Source organism: Trematomus bernacchii, unplaced genomic scaffold (genome assembly GCF_902827165.1).
Source record: "Trematomus bernacchii unplaced genomic scaffold, fTreBer1.1, whole genome shotgun sequence".
Taxonomy (NCBI): domain Eukaryota; kingdom Metazoa; phylum Chordata; class Actinopteri; order Perciformes; family Nototheniidae; genus Trematomus; species Trematomus bernacchii.
The window spans coordinates 1,099,450-1,118,020 of NW_022987905.1; the positions used below are offsets into that span (position 1 = coordinate 1,099,450).

General features: G+C 42.1%; 1 protein-coding gene across 7 annotated transcripts in view; it reads right to left on the reverse strand.

The window, feature by feature from the left end:
• Window positions 1–127: 127 nt before the first annotated feature.
• The window catches only part of fli1 (Fli-1 proto-oncogene, ETS transcription factor), a 29,889-nt gene continuing 11,445 nt past the window's right edge, over window positions 128–18,571 (reverse strand). For 4 of the 7 annotated variants that reach the window (XM_034114746.1, XM_034114747.1, XM_034114748.1 and 1 more), the window contains 7 exons: window positions 18,146–18,300; window positions 16,926–17,129; window positions 10,326–10,394; window positions 3,892–3,951; window positions 3,459–3,518; window positions 3,246–3,293; window positions 128–3,085 (listed from right to left, as the gene is read on the reverse strand). In XM_034114746.1, the coding sequence (XP_033970637.1) occupies window positions 2,556–3,085; window positions 3,246–3,293; window positions 3,459–3,518; window positions 3,892–3,951; window positions 10,326–10,394; window positions 16,926–17,129; window positions 18,146–18,300 (1,126 nt within the window). In that variant the 3' untranslated portion in view covers window positions 128–2,555. The remainder of the gene's footprint in view (window positions 3,086–3,245; window positions 3,294–3,458; window positions 3,519–3,891; window positions 3,952–10,325; window positions 10,395–16,925; window positions 17,130–18,145; window positions 18,301–18,571) is intronic. The other 3 variants (XM_034114745.1, XM_034114744.1, XM_034114749.1) reach the window with 1 other exon arrangement.

The window sequence follows — 18,571 nt, forward strand, 5'->3', positions numbered from 1 at the left end:
TACACATTTATATATATATATATATATTTATATATATTTGTTATCCAAAATACATTGCATATACGAAGTAGCACAGTTCCCTTTTCATTGATAATGCTTGTGAAACATGGAGGTTAAGGGTACATCAGAACCATTTCTTTATGCTACAAATGACAATTTCCCTTTTTTTTTTTTTTTTAAAGCTATAAACTTTCAGAAGCTGGTTGTGGATAGTAACACTATTTGTATTGTTTTGCATAAAAATACCTGAATTAGTTAAATGAAAAGCTATTAATTCCAGAGCTATTTGGCTTAAGAAGTGATTCAAAATGGTGCATCCATCATAATCACGTAGAATAGAGAAGTTCCAGGCTGTTAGATTATGATTCAAGAAGGCATTTGTGGTATTGGGAATACACGAAAATATCTTGTGCACATAAAGATACTTATGTTACAACCAAATTTCAGAAATAATAACAGTAACAAGAAAACAAAAATGTTACAATGTATTGCCCAAATGTACAGATATAAAACGTTTAACATGCTGAACAAACTACTTAGCATTAATGGACTTAAAAGGTTTGCATTTTTGACCGAGGTCAACTCGTATTAATTCTCTTGACTTTTTATACTGTGTCACATATGAAAATAACTCTGCATAATTTATACAGTAAGTTGCTTTAATGCCTAGTTGACTGATGCTTATAAAATAATAAAAAATAGGTCTGACAAACGCACAGCGTTTGCGAATCTGAGGATTTCTTTGTTTCATCTCGTCATACTTTTTGGTTTTTGTTCTTAAACTACTCAGTCCCAAGTAATTTTTTTTCAAGTGTCCATATTCAGTAACTCTGAAGGAATACTTTGGCTATTAACAGCTTTGAACACCTGAAGATGGATATGTATTTAGACATGATACTTTTACATGATGATGAAATCCTGACTTGAGATTCATGTGCATTTTGCTGGGCTTCAGATCAGTGAGAAACTAACATTCAAACACACATGCTGCTCTCAAACTAGGATCCAGCCCTGGTAAAATGCAACCTAAACTGTCTGCTAACATTACATAACGCTAGGCCACTCCTCTGAGCTGACATATGGAGGAAGGAGACACTGTGGCAGCCGTTATTGACAGAGTGCACTTCAAAATCAAAAATTGTCAGATTTCTGGTGAGACACGGATATAGATCATTATGAAACGTACTATTCATTAAAAGATTGAATGCTGTATTGTGTATAATGAATATAAAATATATAGTATAAAACAGCAGTTAAGGCACTGTGAGGATAAAGTCTCTTATTATGCCATGTACTAAAGCTGGATTCACGGTAAGACACTTGGGATAAAAAAAAAAAATCCAAACAACATACAGACTTGTTTAGACAACATCTCCAAAAAAAAAGGCACTTTCATGTTTTGGATACAGAAATGTACAGCAAACATGGTGTTTACAATTAAGGACTTTTTCATTAGACAGAATGAAAACATCTGACAAATTTTGATTTTGCTGCAGGCGATCCCTTTCACGTGTGTTTCACAAACCAGAAAACATTCACATTAATACTGACATGGTCGAGCAACAGAACATCTGGAAATGGCATGGCTGAAGGGTTAACAGCATGGCAAACATTTAAAAGCCTAGTGTGTGGCCCCCTGAAAACATCTGACCTGGGTTGAATTATTGTTGCAAATTACTTCAATTAAATCTTGACTCAGCTTCCGCAGCACACTCGAGTCAACTGTACTCGTCGCCCATTTTGAACTCTGCACACAACACACAGAAAGATTTTAAAGTAAGTGAGTTCACCCAGGTCAGCAAAACATACAGCGCTTCCTTCTCTGGCGTTTAACTCTTCTCTAGCCTTCCAGTTTGGAGGATAAATAAATTTGTGAATGGCATATTCCAGTTGCCAAATTTCATTCAGTGCTGAGAAAAGTCCATCTCTTTGAGAGCTCCTCCTTGTCCAGCGAATTCCAGAAGACTCTCCACACACACATAAAACGATGCAGATGGACAGACGAGCAGACGGAGACAGTGGAAACAGAAGGCTAGATGTGGTGGGAACAAGAAACCCCAACAAGGCCATAGACAAGCAGAAAAGGCAGATGCTTAAAGCGTAACGTGCATAATGTACTGAGGAGGATGTAGATTGAGACCCATAAATAAAAGGCCCATGTCTGGTTCTGTAGCTTGGCGCGGAGGGAGACAGGCTCGAGTTGTTCTCCTGTCCTGCTTTGGCTTTGGGGAGGTTTTTTAAAAGGTAAAAGCTTTAGGAAAGAGAAAGAAACTTAGACGCACATCCAAAAAGCATAAACAAACAGTTGCTAGTCTGGTAAGGGTAAGTAGTATTCCATTTTGGACCATAGCATCCAGTTGTTTATATTTTCTTACAAATATAAAAAAAAAAAAACTCTCCTTCAATTTTCATCATCCTTCATTTAGGAGCATCACTTCTTCAGAGGACAGACGCCTCGATCAAGTCAGTCTTCATTGGTTCTGCGTCATTTGGGAGTGCAGGTCAGCAATTGTGGACTTTATTTTTGAAAGGATTGGATGGTCAGAGTGGAAGGTTTAATAATAACTACCCAGGTGGGACGGCACGTGGGTGTTGGGGTGGCGGGGAACGTTTGGGTTGGGGTAGATGCCCGCAGTGGGCGAGCTCCAGTAGGGAGCGGTGGGTCCAAAGAAATTGGAGGTGGTGACGGGCATGGATTGAGGGTGTGGCGATACAAAGTTGACCTTCTGCTGGTGGGCGTGGTAGGAAGGCACATAGGCTAGGTCCGAGGGGTACTTGTACATGGAGGATTCGGTGGGGTGCGGCTGCAGCGCCTGAGCAATGCCGTGGAAGTCGAACTTGTAGGCGTAGCGCTTGCCGTGCACTTTGGTCATGATATTTTTGTCGTAGTAGTAGCGCAGCGCACGGCTCAGCTTGTCGTAGTTCATGTTGGGCTTGCTCTTGCGCTCGCCCCAGCGCCGCGCCACCTCATCAGGGTCCGTCATCTTGAACTCGCCATTGGTTCCCTCCCAGGTGATACAGCCGGCGTTGGCGCTGTCAGACAGGAGCTCCAGGAGGAACTGCCACAGCTGGATCTGACCTGAACCTGATGGTGGACACACACAAACGGTGATCAAAGATGTAACACCATAGATGAGCATCATTATAAACCGGAACAACTCATGATCTAGCCTGCATCAAGGGATATACTGTATTGGAGAAACTTCCATGATAACTGCCTATTCAGATGTATAGTAAATACTTACCAGGATTGGCTAGGCGACTACTGGTGGGGCCCAGAATCTGGTAAGGATCTGTGGACAAAAGGAGAGCTTTGTTGGTCTACTGTGGTGACGCACAGTAATGAGGAGACTGAAGATAACATAAACACGTAACTGAGCAACAACTGATGACAACATATAATGATGATAATTCAAAGGAGTGAATTTGAAACATAACGTTGAGATTGTTAGGGTTACCTGGCTGAGGTCTGGGCTGCTCAGTGGACTTGGTCACATTCTGAGGAACCACGGGTGAACCTGCAGAGAAAAGAAAAGCAATCAGTGGAAGACAACAGGGAGACAGAAAGTGAGAGGGAAATAAGGGTGGTTACAGATACAGGCTACATATCTGAGGCCAAAATAAATAAGGCAGTGTTTACAGAAGCTGTAATCTTCCCACACGTCTAGACTCTGTGGATGTTGGAACTGCCTCTATAGTGTGATACAGACAGGTGTTTGAACCTGAACATATGATAATGTTCACCATATTATGTGAGCCTACTTTCTAATCTGCATTGGACAGCACCTTGTAACTCAGTTTTTGCATGGCCCTTTATAAAGAAAGTATCTTTACTTTCTTACTACTACTCATCGTCTAGATAAAAACACATGATGACTTTTGTGCCCTCACCTTTGACACTGTGCATGTTGTTTGACCAGCCTGTCCGCCGTACAGCATCATATGAGGGGTCTGACAAAGAGAGGAAAGAAAGGAAGGCAAAGTTTGAGTATATTTAAAGAAAAAACATTTATTTCAAAGAGGCTAAGAAATTGTGTATTTACAATATTTAAATGTTGCTGTGTGGTTGGACTCCATCTCACTGTGTGCTAGCCTATTACAGGACTGCAACTGTCGCAGCAAAAAGTTGGGAATGCAGTGCCAAATGGCATCCATAAATCTATCAAAACATCGTTCTAGATGCCCTTCACGGGATATCTGGACATGGCAATGTGGTTTTGTTTGTCTCGCTGTGATGCTTTAAATGTAGTAGATGGCACAATCTTAATGGAGAACAGTTGGTTGAGCAGCTTGCAACACTCTGACCACAAATAAAGGGACTGATGCAAATGATCGTACAACAGAGACACACACATAGACAATACTTGCACATGATACCCACTCTCACCCCTCTCCCCACAGGAGCAGCTTTTATGAAACCTTGACAAAGGGCCAAACTGGCCCAGTTAGCATGAGTTATAACTGCTGTGTGTCTGCACTTCTTAATGTTAAGCTGGACAGTATCCAGTAACAATCTATTACTCTGACACAAGCAGACAAAACGGTATTCTTCCCATGGCATTGTCTCAAAACACCTTGGTACACTCATAGTGCACCTGGGCAGCACCCTTGATGTTTTTTTTTTATTGTTGTGGGCTAAAACAGTTCTATCAGTTGCCAGAATACATGGAAATATGATGCGTTTTGTAGCTACATGGGCTTTGCACTGTGTTGTATGCCACATGCTATTCACAGTTTTATCATGAACTGCAAATCTTTTTGTCAGCAGTTTCTCCCAGAGGGCAGAGACAATGTAATGGGGATGACTGAGGTTGTTGCAGGGATAAAAAAAAGGTGTTAGAAAGCCAAGCGGCAATCCATTTCCCATCAGTGTTTGTAACCATTTTGAGAAGCTGGCTAATTGACAATCAGTTGGTTGTTCGACTCAATCCTGCTATAGCAAAGTGGACACCTAATTATGAATTGCTAATAACTACTCAGTGTAAAACCAGTGTGAATATCAAGCATTTCATGGCTGATAGATATCACCAGGTGTTTCTGTCAAGCATTGAAAAAGTGTGGCTTACAGCATTGTTCTTTTACAAAACATGCATGATTAATTATCAACCTGAAGAGATCATTTCAGTATGTTTTTTTACAATTTCAAAGTGAGTGAGTGTGTTGAACCTTAATGCATTATCTGTGTGTATTTGCATGAGTAGGTGTTTGTTTTCCAGACATGAATATGTATGTGTTTGCAAATTATTCTCAAAAGTGTTCCAACTAGTGCGTTCAACTCCCAGGCATGCTGATGAGCTACCAATAATCAAAAACACTGAAACACAGGTTATTTACTTTACCTGTATTCGTCTTAACTTTATAGATCTTATGTTTGTTATATTATCGGAACATTCCATCAATTTGGAAAGCAAAACACACTTCCAAGATGATTGACTGGAAAAACTGAGGGGCTTTTAGCTATTATGTCTCAGGAACAAATGAACATCTTCGCCACAACAACACACTAGGGCTGTGTTTGCTGTAATGACCAATATAACTTTATGCAGCCACACCAGAGGAACAGCATTTATCATCAGATTCCACCTCAACCCTCTCTAAACACTGTACAACACTGCCCTCCTGTGGTTCAGGACATTATTGGTATTCCTAAAATAAACAATACATAAGATACATCAATTCAAACTCCTTATTCTTACTCAAGCACAACTGGTTTTAAGATTACAGTCTCTCTGCTATCATAAAAGCATAGTTCACCTGATATTCTGCTCCTTAAGTGTTTCATATAATATCCTCTGCTGCATAGGGACCGCTTGATCATCCCACTCATTTCAAAATGTTAAACTTTTAACTCTTTAGGGTTTCAGAAAATGGCTCACTCTTGTTTGTTATTTCTAATCTCTGTGACTAAAAAAGAAGATATTCAAAATCAAGTTAAAAGTGACCGTACAATGTATGAGGTAAAGTTGAAGGATATGAGCTCGCAACAAAGCCAAAGAAACGTGAATACATTATAATATGATCATAAGGAGAGTGTAATAGAGTGGAAGACAAAAAGAGGGAGAAGAGGGACAAATAACAAGCGGGCTGCCGTGGCTCAGCGGCGCTGTCAGGTTCAATCTGGTGTGGGCCGGCAGGATAGCCAAGGAGCAGTGACTGGGGGAGAGTCCTGGGAGACTTGCGTTTCCTGCCTGCCTCGCCTGCAGACAACCTCTCTTTGTTTTACTGGCCCTTTTTTCCCCTCTACTCACCGCCAGCCTCCCCCCCATTCCCCCTCCCCCCTCCATCCTACTCTTCACCACCCTGAAAAAAACACAACGGGGCTACCTCCATACGTGCAGAGAGGGGTTACAAACAGCAGGAGAGGACATGGTGGGGGAGAAGCGGGGAGATGGATGAAGAAGAGATGAGAGAGAAGGTGAGGGAGTCACAGAAAGAGAGTATTGAGAAGCAGACAGATGAGGATGGAAACAGAGTGCTTGAAAAAGGCTTGAACGGAACCAAGAGAAGAAAAAAATGTCAGACGAAACACAACTGTGGAATTTGAAAAGAAAACAGTGGCGGCAAACCCGGCTATTGGGCTGGAAGAGATGTCCAGTACTACATTTTCTTAATTGTGTTGTTGAAAACCAAATAAGTTAAACCTTCAAAACTATTTTCAAGCAAGACCAGAAACAATTCAAGGGTTTTAACAATACAATCAATCTGTTTCAGGGTTTAATGGAGTGAATGAAGGGTAGGGAAGTGGAAGACGGAAGCAGATGCAAAATGAACAAAGCCCAAGAGGTCAGGGGTACTCGGGGCAAAAAAGCCACGCAGACACAGACCTAAATGTGCACACAGAGCCTCCTCTTGCTAACCCCCACCCCTTTCTCCTTCATTTTTCCAGGCCTCGCTCTGACAGCGACTTGAGCCAGTTTCCACTCTGGTCTGGGGTGTGGTGCATGCTCCTGGGAGACTTCGGCTGCAGGACCAGTTAGTCAAAACAAGGCCTGAGCGCTAGACAGAGGGCGAGAGAGAGGCAGAGAGAGGGGGAGAGACATAGAGAGAAAGACGGCGGGAGACAAGAGAAGGAGATAAAGGAGAACTGAGCAAAGAGGGTGAGACGGACTGAGACATAGAAGACGGGTAGATTGTCTAGTGGTAGACTGCTTTTAACCTGGAGTCTGAGCCAGGGAGAGGGACCCAGAAGAGCCACTCTTTTTTTTTTAATACCAATAATACAGGTGCAGTAAAAGCCATCTGTACGAGGAAGAAGTCATAAGAGGAAGGAATGATGGCAGAGGACAGGCGTTCAGTTGGTGCATCAGAACAGAGAAGCACCAACGTCAAAAGATGCCACACTGCTGCACAAAACCTATTCTCTAAGTTAGGGGCAACATTTGAAGTAGTATTGTTTTCATATTCAAAAGAAAACTGCATCTTTCTTTGAATTTAAAGCCCAGGAAAGCTAATTAAAAGTCATAAGAGAAGGACAGCTTGTACACATAATGTCCCTCTTCAAGTTGTATTGCCAATTTGGCTTGGCAGCAGAATAAATGCATTCACAGAGGTGAATCATCATCTTTCCTATTTCAGTGAGAAGCAGCGGAGAATGTGAGTGGCCTTGCTGCAAATTATAAAATTCATACATTTCAAAGCAGCGACAAAAGCAGAAGCTAGAACATGAAAACGGTACAAAGACTCTGGGAAAAATCTGTTTCATAACAGCCAGACAATACCACAAACAACACAGATACACACTGGAACACATGCTGTAACACATAGTGATAAATACAGAAACCCACCACCCACACACATACAACAACTTATTCATATAGTGCTTGAAAACTTAAGGTACACACTGAGAGCCACACACGCACTTATCCACAGGCACATAGTAGTAAAATACCTAAGGTACAAACTGAGAGTCACACACACACACACACACACACACACACAGAGAGACTCACACACGCATACGGACACACACACCCTTTCATAGCTGCTGCATTCCGTGTTTTATATGCTCTCTTTTATTCATAACATTGCATTTTACACCACAGAGTCTGGAGCAGATTAAGGGTTGTCTCCTGCTGCATGCTCGTGCTTACTCTACCCCAAAGAGCCGCTGTGGTATTTGACTGTTCTCGAAAGGCAATATGAACTGGAACATCTGGCAAAGCTGATCTGAGAACATTTTGATAAAGGCTTCCCTTGTACAGTAGGAAGGTTTCTTTGATTGTTGAGTCACCAACTCCTAACTCCAATTTTGATGTATTTCCTTACAGTAATGTTGCGTGAAAGTAACATTAATGTGGTTATTAAGTTGCAGAATTTCCGGATGAAACCAAATACATTAAAACAAATGATAAATGTTTAAATTGGATGGTTAAAAATCTGATACAAATACTTCCAAATTCTTGAAAAGTCACTCTGTTTGAAACTTTCCTCTGTTAGAAACAGTTTATTGTCCACGATCACGGGACACAACCGGAGCCAAAGTCAGGGTTTCAGGAGCCCGTAATAGAAGTCACCTCTTGTGAAAGGGAAATGCTGTTGAAGGGAGTGACCCTGTATTCCTGCCAGTCCAAATACCTGGCGCTGAGAACCAGGAAGACCGGGGTCAGGGGGTGACTGAGTAGAATCTTATCGGGCCTGCCCATTGGACTATTGGTACTGAAGCCGGGCGAGAACAAGCCTGCTAACGCTCACCACCGGGGCAGATAGAGAGCGGCAGAGGGCATTCTCGGACACTTATCAGACTTAGTGTTTCCTCTCCTGCTGCCTTGATAGGGCCCCTCATCCTGCCAGCGAGCCTATCGCTGTTATTGCAGTCCTGTCTCCCGTCTCTAGTGGTGACACCATATAGCTGATGTAAAGGATGCGTAGATTTTCTTTCTTTTTTTTTTTTTACAGATACGCTCTGTACCCTTCGTCTAGCTGGTATGGTGTCAGCACAAAATAATGTTTGTAGAGTGAAAAGGTATCCGAAGGAAAGAGACAATCATTCAGCGCTGCTGTGGGCGTTGTTCTGAGAAACTCAGCTTGGCTTGTGAAAGAATGATTTTACTGGTGCTAAATTACCTACACTGCCATAGCTCTCATTTGACTGCTGCATTGCTTAACACATTTCATTTTTGGTCATAAGAAACTTGGGAAAAACAATCACCAAGCAGCTCACGTAACAAAAAGTCCATATTAATGTGTCCTTTACTTTTATGTTCACTCCTAAAAATCATATTTGTTTAACGCAATGTTCCTTTAGAGAAAGAAGTGTCAATTTGAACAGTTACAAACACTAATGTCAAAAACGTTTTTTTATTGCAGAGTAAAATTGGCATAATCTTATTCTACTTTCTTTTTGTATATTCATACTTTATATATATATATATATATATATATATATATTTTTTTTTAAAGCTTTTAACTATTTATATATTTATTTATTTTTTACAAATTAATTCCTCTTATTGTGTTCATGTAAAAACCTGATTCTCATTCTAAATCTGATTACTCTCCCTTTTACCTACTGTCATCCCTTCTGGCATTAATACACTTATACACACAGCCGTAATAAAAGTAGTGAAACACACACTCCTTTTCACTCGAGCCCGGTCTGAAGCAACCAATCAGATCTCCCGCCATGTGTACCTTATGAACACTTGCTCCAGCACCTGTCCCTGATGCCCGTCTCTCTAACAAACATCATTCACACTCTGTCATTCACACGCCTTCTCTCGGATAATTGCCACATTCACCGTCTGTCCTCACCCCTGCTGCTGTAGACTGAACTCATCAGCCCACTTTTGTTAATATGCCTTTATCCTGACACGGTCTCTATGAGCCACTACGTATTGTCACACCATCCAGGTAGCCGTGAATAGCACGGTCTGCAGTGGCAGCTTGGCTCGTATTATTTCAACAACACAAAAGGAGCACCTGCGCACAGCTTTGTTTGTGGAAATCAGCAAATGCATGTGCTTTGGATCCGTGTGAAGGGTCTCTATTCTCAAGTGGGCGCTGTGTATGTTTCTGTTTGTATGAAGCTGACACGTATCATTTCTTTTAACACTATGAATTCATGGTTTAAGCCCTTTGTTTCTCTCTCTTTTTTATCCAATCCAACTTTATTTATATAGCACTTTAAAACCTCCAGACCAAAGTGCTGTACAGAGAGATACATCAAATATAAAATCACACAGCTCAGCTCACATTATTCTCTTTAACTTTAGCTAGAAGACTATTCTCACTGTGATTGATATACAACTATCTCATCAGCCCAAATACTACACACACACGGACATATATTACAATAAAGCAAGATTATAAAAAATAGTAGTCCCTACCCTCTTTGGCAGCCAGACGTGGGGAAGGGTCTGTGTGAGATGGCGTATTGTAGGATAATGATGAGCTACCTGTAATAAAGTGAGATAAAAGAGAGCATAGTAAGACAAAACAATATTTAGTCAAATACAGGAAGCATGCAGCAGTGATTAACAGTACACAGTTTAAATTAATATTAAGGTTCAGAAATAAACGTATAATTTCATTCGTTTTTGGTTTAAGTAATGAGTAATTTGAGATGTGAATTTGTATATTCTTCTGATAAATAAGGTAAGGTAAAAATGTAATTACCCTGGTGTACCCTATCTTGAAGTGTGACAACAAGTTTGAAAGGTATAACAAAAGCCAGCAGGTGGCAGTACAAGGCTCAGCTCAATTACTGCATAGTTAAATTGTGTACCTGTATGTCTGTTTTGTCAGAGAGAAAATAATTTATGACACATAAACCCAGTCCCAAAAGAGAAAATCCAGCAGACAGTCACTCCTTTAACTGTAGGAAAAACCCCAAAGCCTGTCAGCATTTTAACTGCAAACCTGATTCCTGAATAATAAAGTGAGAGAGGCAACAGTCTGCATATGGCTGCCTATTCATTTCACCTTATGGAGCAGAACTCTGCACTGCATTCCTCCACTTACACAGGCACCCTGGGCGGCACCAAAATGCTCTCTTAATTTTAGCTGCCCCCAGGCATAAATCAGCGAGTGGAAAAACAGAGCCAAAAATGCACAGAGAAAACACAAGAGCAGCTACTGCATGGGCAGTGTTAAGATTTAGCACCAAGACGGCTACAGAGCTGCTGAGTAAGGAAGATACCTTTTCTGAATGGGGGCAAAAATGAATTTATGATGTGCTTTTTCTTAAAATGTAATCCAGGATCCCTACTTAACTCGCTGTGCTGCTGGCGGTAAAGTTGGGGGGATGAAGGGGCCCATGATGGCAGACTAGGGGTCTGTTTTTTTAGGGGGTGGCTGGGGGGGGGGGGCTCCACAAATGTATTCTAACCTCCCAACACCCCACCCCTCTGAGCTCTAGCTACTCCATGGCACCCCCAAGGCTCTGGGTCTAGTTTAGAAACCTGGGGGCCTCAGAACAGGGGAGCCATTGTATGAGGCAGGGTCCCTGCACAGCAATCAAATGCAGCTCCCCGTACAAAAATAATTCCACACGCAGAGTGTAAGCGCACGGGGGCAAGCGAGCCACCAAAAGCTTTGGAATGGGGGAGAAAGATGTTCAGACAGACAGAAAATAGAGGGAGAGAAGGGAGAAGGAGGGGGTTGTTAACCCTTTTCCTGCTGTGTGCCACATATGTGGGCTGACCCAGACAGGCAAACAGGCAGCATTGCTGAGAAAACCTCAAAACCATCCCACAGAGAAATTCAGGGCTGCTGTACGAGAGAGAGAGTGAGAGTCAGCGAGGGAGAGAGAGAGAGACACCACAGCTGACAGTTTGGTGGAAGGAGTCTTGGCTGTGCCGCCTATTTATTTGGATGGCTTCTTCCTCTCTCAGAAAACAAACACGTCCCGGTAATCTGACAGCACAGTGGGATGACTGGCCAGCGTTCAGCCCTTAAGACCCTCACTCTCTATGGTTCCTTCTCCAGTCACATCTGCACAGTGACTGTTAGATTACATAACATCCACAAACAATTTTCTTTTCTCTCCTTCTTTTGACTGATGGCTCTTTCAAAAGGGCCTTGTCCTCCAGTTTTTGCACACCAAAAGAGATCTTTGAGGGCTCGGCATTGTGATTGACCACCAGGGGCCCCTGCTGTTTATTCTGTGGAGCTATGTGATACCATTGCCTCATACATGTGGTCTGAGCTTTGTCAACAAACTAAGGGAACCAGTCGCCCAATTTGGGCATGTTGTCACCTCAAAGCGGCAAAATAAGCTCAAGCCAACAGAAAGGGATCCTTTTATCGCTATCTGATAACGCTACCACTGCCCGCCTTCATACCAGGCTTTCATAGTGCATAAGAAATGTTTTCAACAAGTCGCCTGATCCAAAATAAAAAATGTTTAGTCATTGCCTTTCAAAACAACTCATGAGTGTTTGCTCAGCTTACACTCCCAACTGTGAAAATGACAATGTTTGTAAGCAGTGTTGAGGAATTTGCCTAAAAATTAAATGAATTGTTTTGTATTTATATAAATCTATTCCAGCCTTTCTGCAACAGCACACAACATTTGGCAGCAACTTTGGTTATTATACAGTACAGAAACGATGCTCTCAGCCCAGACCGATAGTTAACACTTAAGAATTCATAAAAAACACCACAGAAGATGCAAAGCGCTGACGGATAACAGGTATTAAAAAAAAAGTTTGTGCTGCGATATAAACAACTGAGCTGTGGAGAAGCACCAAGGTCGCAAAGGGGCTTTTTACTGGGCAAAACCATATGATTCAAGAAATGTGGCTTAACCCAAACGTGGCCCACCAAAACCACCTCCAACCACCTTACAAGCTGCATGTCCAGTCAATTGAAGGGAGACCAAACTGATGTCAAACCTTCAATAAAATCCCCAAAAGACAGCAACGTAAATGAATTTGTAATTTTTCTTTTTGCTACCACTACTGAAGGTTTGGTATGGTTTAGTGACAAAACTTAAATGACGCACAAAAAAGGGATTAAAATGCTCAACACCATATGTGTCTCACTCTTCTTTCCACCTTGCTACATAAAGGAGCACTAATAGCGGCATTGGCACTGGATTTTGGCATCCGACAGACATATTTTCTTGTGAAATTATTCAACTTGAACGCTACATAAAAACACTTGGTTTATGGGATCCTCCTCTCATGAAAATGATGTAATAGGATTGGATTCCTAAAATATCAGAAGAAATGTGGAAGTAGATTTATGTTGTTATAGCTATGACAAAAGAACAAAAAGGAGGTTGTGGTGGACACCAACAAAGTGTGTGGAATTGATACAGAGATTATTCTTCATATCATATCTTGTACCAATGGTAGACGTTGTTTTTGACAATATTTTGAGCATCCACATATATCAAAATGTCCCTATTTTTACCAAGTGTTTTAGTTACCAAACCTTTAAGAACTTTGTATGCTGAGAAAAGTGCCAGAATAAATTGTGACCCCAACCCTAAACCTAACCCAGAATAAATTGTGACCCCAACCCTAAACCAGAATAAATTGCATAATGAATGTAATCAGTCAAACCCTGCTGATTTCTTTAACTCACCTCACCTGTCCAATTGAAAGTGGATATGGTCAACAGGAAGTTACAGAAATATTTACATGATAGAAAGGTGTGTTGGGGGAAATTAAAAACAATAAATGTTGGGATTACTGCTAAAAAAATCACTGACTGAAATCCATGTTTTTGCAGAATTTCCCAAAAATAACATTCCTACAGAATCTGGCGACTGTTTTGTGAGCATAATTATTATGCACCTCTGAGCAGCTAGCTTCGATTACAGCTGAGCTCATCTCAGTGTTTACATGAATAGCAACCGCTTATTATCCACCCGCACTTATGCTAATGCGATATGTACATACATTCCTGTAATGCTAAGTGGCTGAACCCCAGCAGTCAAGTGAGCCGCCACAGACTGCTCTGTGAGGGTGGCTAGCAGCAGACTGCTAACAGTAAAGGGCGCAGAGCCAGGCTGTTGAGCCCCTGTGCACCAGTGATAATCTGCCAATAGAAGGAACTAATGCAAAGGAAGCTCAATAAAAATGTTGTGAGGGGAGAAAGAGGAAAGAGAGAGAAAAGAGCTCTCCAGACCTCCTTTTTCCCTACTCAGCCTTCGAGCCCAGATGTTTATGGTCTGTATAAACTATTGAGGGCTCGAGAATGTCCCCCACTCTTGAGCGAGCAGCAGCAGTGCAGAAGCCCAGACTTATCACTCTCCCTCTTTCTCTCTCTGTCTGTCTCGACTCCCTCGCTGTAAATCCATCCAGACACACAAGCATGGGCGACAGCTGGGAAACAGAACTATTGCTATTCTCCAACGACACTCAATCATGACCCCTCGAACCGTTTCCACACACTTCCAAAAAAAACTTCTCCCCCACATTGACTTATTATTCTACCTCACATAATTGTTCCTCTTGCTCACACCATCTTGCTCATGTCCTCAAATACTACTGTAAAATCTATCATCCAATATCACATTATCCACTTTCTTTAAACCCACTGTCAGCTCTCTCTCTCTGCACTTTCCCTCCTCACGACCCTTTCATATTCCCCCGTCTCTTCTCACATCTCTGTGCGTCGGAGGATACGGTCTTTCATTGTCTGAGGTTTCTTTTTGCTCCGCTCCGTTTCCAGCACATGTGGTATCAAACCGACCTACATGGGTGCGATAAAGCAAACAGTCCGTGGTCCCTCCCTGACAGACTAATTTGAACAAATTCTCAAATTGCACCCCAAATTGAAAGCACATTGGGGTGCGGGCGGCCATTACTTATAAAAATCTGGATAAGTGACCAACAATGAGGCCAAAATAATGCATGGGCAACTACCCTTGTTACTGCAAGCAGCTGGGTAGCCAGACAGATGCTCAGATTGTGCCCGCGGTTGCACCAGTGCGGTTGTCTGAGCCATATTTCTGACATATGACGTGGCAGGAATTTTTGTTATGGTATGGCTGTAGGGTGGGGAAGTGTGTCCCTGCCCCGTGCCGAGTGTACATACAGGGCTTAATGACTCGGAGGAATGTTAATCAGAGGTTCAATAAACAGAACCAAAAACACACATAATGCGGACAGATGTGTATGAAAGATTGCAGTTGCCCTTTGGAAAATGTTGGATCAGAATGGGGGGTAATGTATTAGTGAGAGAATGATTGGGGTTGGAGGAAGTCATCACATGACCTGTAATCACTAATACTTCCAGGGCTTGGCTCAGTATTTCCCTTCCCTCTCCTTTTTTCGGTATTCTGGAAGCTCGGCTCAGCTCCAACTCTCTTTTGTGAGTGAAGCCAGAGGTCTATTCTCTGGTCGGGGTTACTCGTCGTCTATGATTGTGTTTGTTTGTGCTGCAGGGAAACGAGAGAGCGGCTTCAGTTTCCAAATCATCAGCCCTGCAGGGTCTGCATAAAGCCTCAACCCTCCTCCTCCTCCTCCTCAGCCTCCCTTAGACGTTCATTTACTAACATGGTTCCTCTTGCCCTTCGGCGCTCAGTGTCAATAATACACGCTGCTCGCTTCCCTGAACGGCCCCTAAACAGGTCAGTCAGTCCAGGCACGAGACGGCAGCATTCATCTTTTTGATTGTCGGGAACTGATCCAAAGCAATTTCAACTGGGCAAGTGGAGAGAATTCCCGAGACATCTCCTCTGTCTCTAAAACACACAAGGTCTGAATCATAAACAGGGCAGCGACGGGCAGAGTCGCGGTGCAGCACGCCTAAGTCGTGGCTAAGTCGCGCAGCCCGTGGCCATAATGAAAACTGCTCTGCAGAGGCTGCCCAGTGGCGGTCAGACAGATCCACCCGCTGCACAATGAGGCTGTTATACTCATGACAAGCATCTCTCTCTGCCCAGACCCTGTGCGCTGAGAAAACTGTTGACACCCACAAAATACAGTTCCCATTACATCACGCGGAGGCCCATCGCAATTTTTTGGGAGTAATGTTAAATATAGTTGAGCCATCAGTCACTCCACCCAGCGTGGTGTCATGATATTGTGCAGCCGCAGCAAAACCAGCACTTAAAATGTTTAGTACAAAATGCAAAGACTTCAAAGAAGGGACACGCTTTTCAACAATCACACTGCTCCTATATGTTTTTTTTAAATCGGAAACAGTAGACATACCTAATGTCTCAACTACACATCTCTGTGTATTCCAAGCGGCAGCCTTGCCAGATGTTACATATTATATCAAAATGTAATTTACATACCGCCTCAGAAAACTGGCTTTGTTTCCCAGCCGAAACATATGAAGCATGGATTGCAGCGAGGAACTCTTCAAAGGTTAGAAGCTCAAATGTAGTTGCCTCCATCGCAAATTGCAGATCAACTTTCTTTGCTGTGCTGAACACACAGGCCTAGCGTGATTCCTGAGGCAATGCACCTGGGCTTCATCTCTCTGGACCATGTGGAATAAGGCGCAGCAAAGTCAAGTGGGGGATGTAGTTGATGGTTATCTTGATAAGGGGGAAAAACCCCCTTAGTTTCCACAGCTCTGCTTAATACTTTGTAGCCCTTTTGGATAAATTAGTTTCCAGTAAAGGCTATTTCATTGTTTTGTCTTACGGTAATGTGAGTATAGTGCGGTGACAAAAAGAAAAGTGTCATGTTATTTGCTTGGGTTTGGCAGTTTTTTGGTCTCACTTCTCATCCAAAAGTAGAGAAAAGTATGAAAAGTGGCTTGTGTCTTCACTGAAAGTTAATTTGTACTTGATTCCTTGGCAGAGATGGATGCCAGTGCTGACGTTAACTTAAGGACAAACAGCAGAATGTACAACAGGAGTGTAGTTCACCAAAATGACTGCTCAAAATCTAAATGTCTTCAATTTTCTGAACTTCTAATTGTTCTGTTTTTTATCATCAATCAAATTTCAAGTAACATAAGCTTATATCTACGTATTTGTTACTCTTAATCATATATTTGTTGCACAGTGTACTTACTTTCCCTGAGGTAATTGAGATGAGAGAGAAGCACTTCGGCGTTGTACATGGTGGTAAGCCGAAGAAAGTCGTCCTTGCCCATCTTGCAGAGCTCTTTGCCATCTGTGTTCTGAAACATGGCCGTGTCGATCTCCACCAGGCCGTACTCCTTGATGGCCCACTCTAGCCACTGGCGCACATGATCCTGTGACCACAACGAGGGGTCTGCAGGGAGGAGAGAGACGATGTTAATTCACTCATAATAATTGTTGGACAGTTGCGAGAGCCTCGTATCTGTCTGAGGTAAACGAAGGGGGGCAATGAACAAATTGGAAACAGAATGTATGTAGGATTTTGTATCAGTAGCAGACCTCGCTCAGAAAGCTGTACATATTCTTTGTCTTGTTGTATCGACATGAACAGGATTCGCCAGATGACTCATATTATGTTCCAGGTAAATAATCTTCCACCGAGTACGCTCTGAAATCCCTTCCTGTGATTGTACACACTATGGAATATGTTTTCAATCACATTTGCAAGTACTATTTGACCCAAGTTTGATATACTGCACAGCCAATCTGGAAGCCAAACCCCAAACTCACCACTTGTGGTTTAGTAGGGGCCTCCATGTGGAGATCTTATTAGGTTAATGGATGAGTGGACGTTTGCATCAGTTTAGCACTTACATTTGTATAGCCTTAACAATGGAAAATTAACCAAGGCTCTATTCGATTTTAATGAAATTAATAACATGTGCTCATTTTTTGGTAAAGTACAGTCATTGTGTTTGGCTCTCTGGCTTACGTCTAGCAACCTAATCAGCTTACATGTTAAAATAACTTTTCTATAAGCCAGAACATTTATACTGCACTTGTTACTTCTCAAACGATGTTGTTTCACATTATAGAAGATCAAATTTGTGAAACTAGTGAAGTAATATATAGGTCTGGCGGACAAACAGACATCACTACCTGCATGCATTCAGCCGTGCTCCCACGAGTGACGTAAAACATTGGAACAATGCTATGCCCCACAACCCAGCTAAATAGAAATAGGACTTGTAAAACATTTACAACATTGGCTAAATTATACCCAAACAGAGGAGGGATTCTGTCTGTAAACGCAGCAGCAGCACTGAAAAACAGCTAGAACAATTAGCACCTGTATAAGTACGCAGCAAATACAGATTCACTGTTTTATGACACATATTCAACGGGTTCATGTTTTCTATACTAACATACCTGCAGGTACAATGACTCTCCGTTCATTGGTGGTCATGTTAGGGGGAGGGGCATTCTTCTCATCCATGTAGTTTCCATAGTTCATCTGAGATGCTTCGTTACCCCCGACAAGCTTATTGCATTTACCCACACTGCAGTCCACTGGAGACTCCCTGCTACAAAAACACATACAAGAAAGTTGTAAAAATATTATCAGCAGATAAATTGGGTGTTGCTGGTTTTCTTTTCCAGTCATTGACTTTGGCAATGGTTACATAAGCCTTACACAGGCCAGGGCCCAGTCTACTGAAGATTAGAGGCAAAAAAGCAAAGGTTAGTTGCAGAAAATAAATGGCTTGTTGAATGACAAATGATAACATTTATAGCAGCGGCTGTATTAATGACAAACAACTGTCCAATGTGTCTATTTAAGATTGATAAAAACTC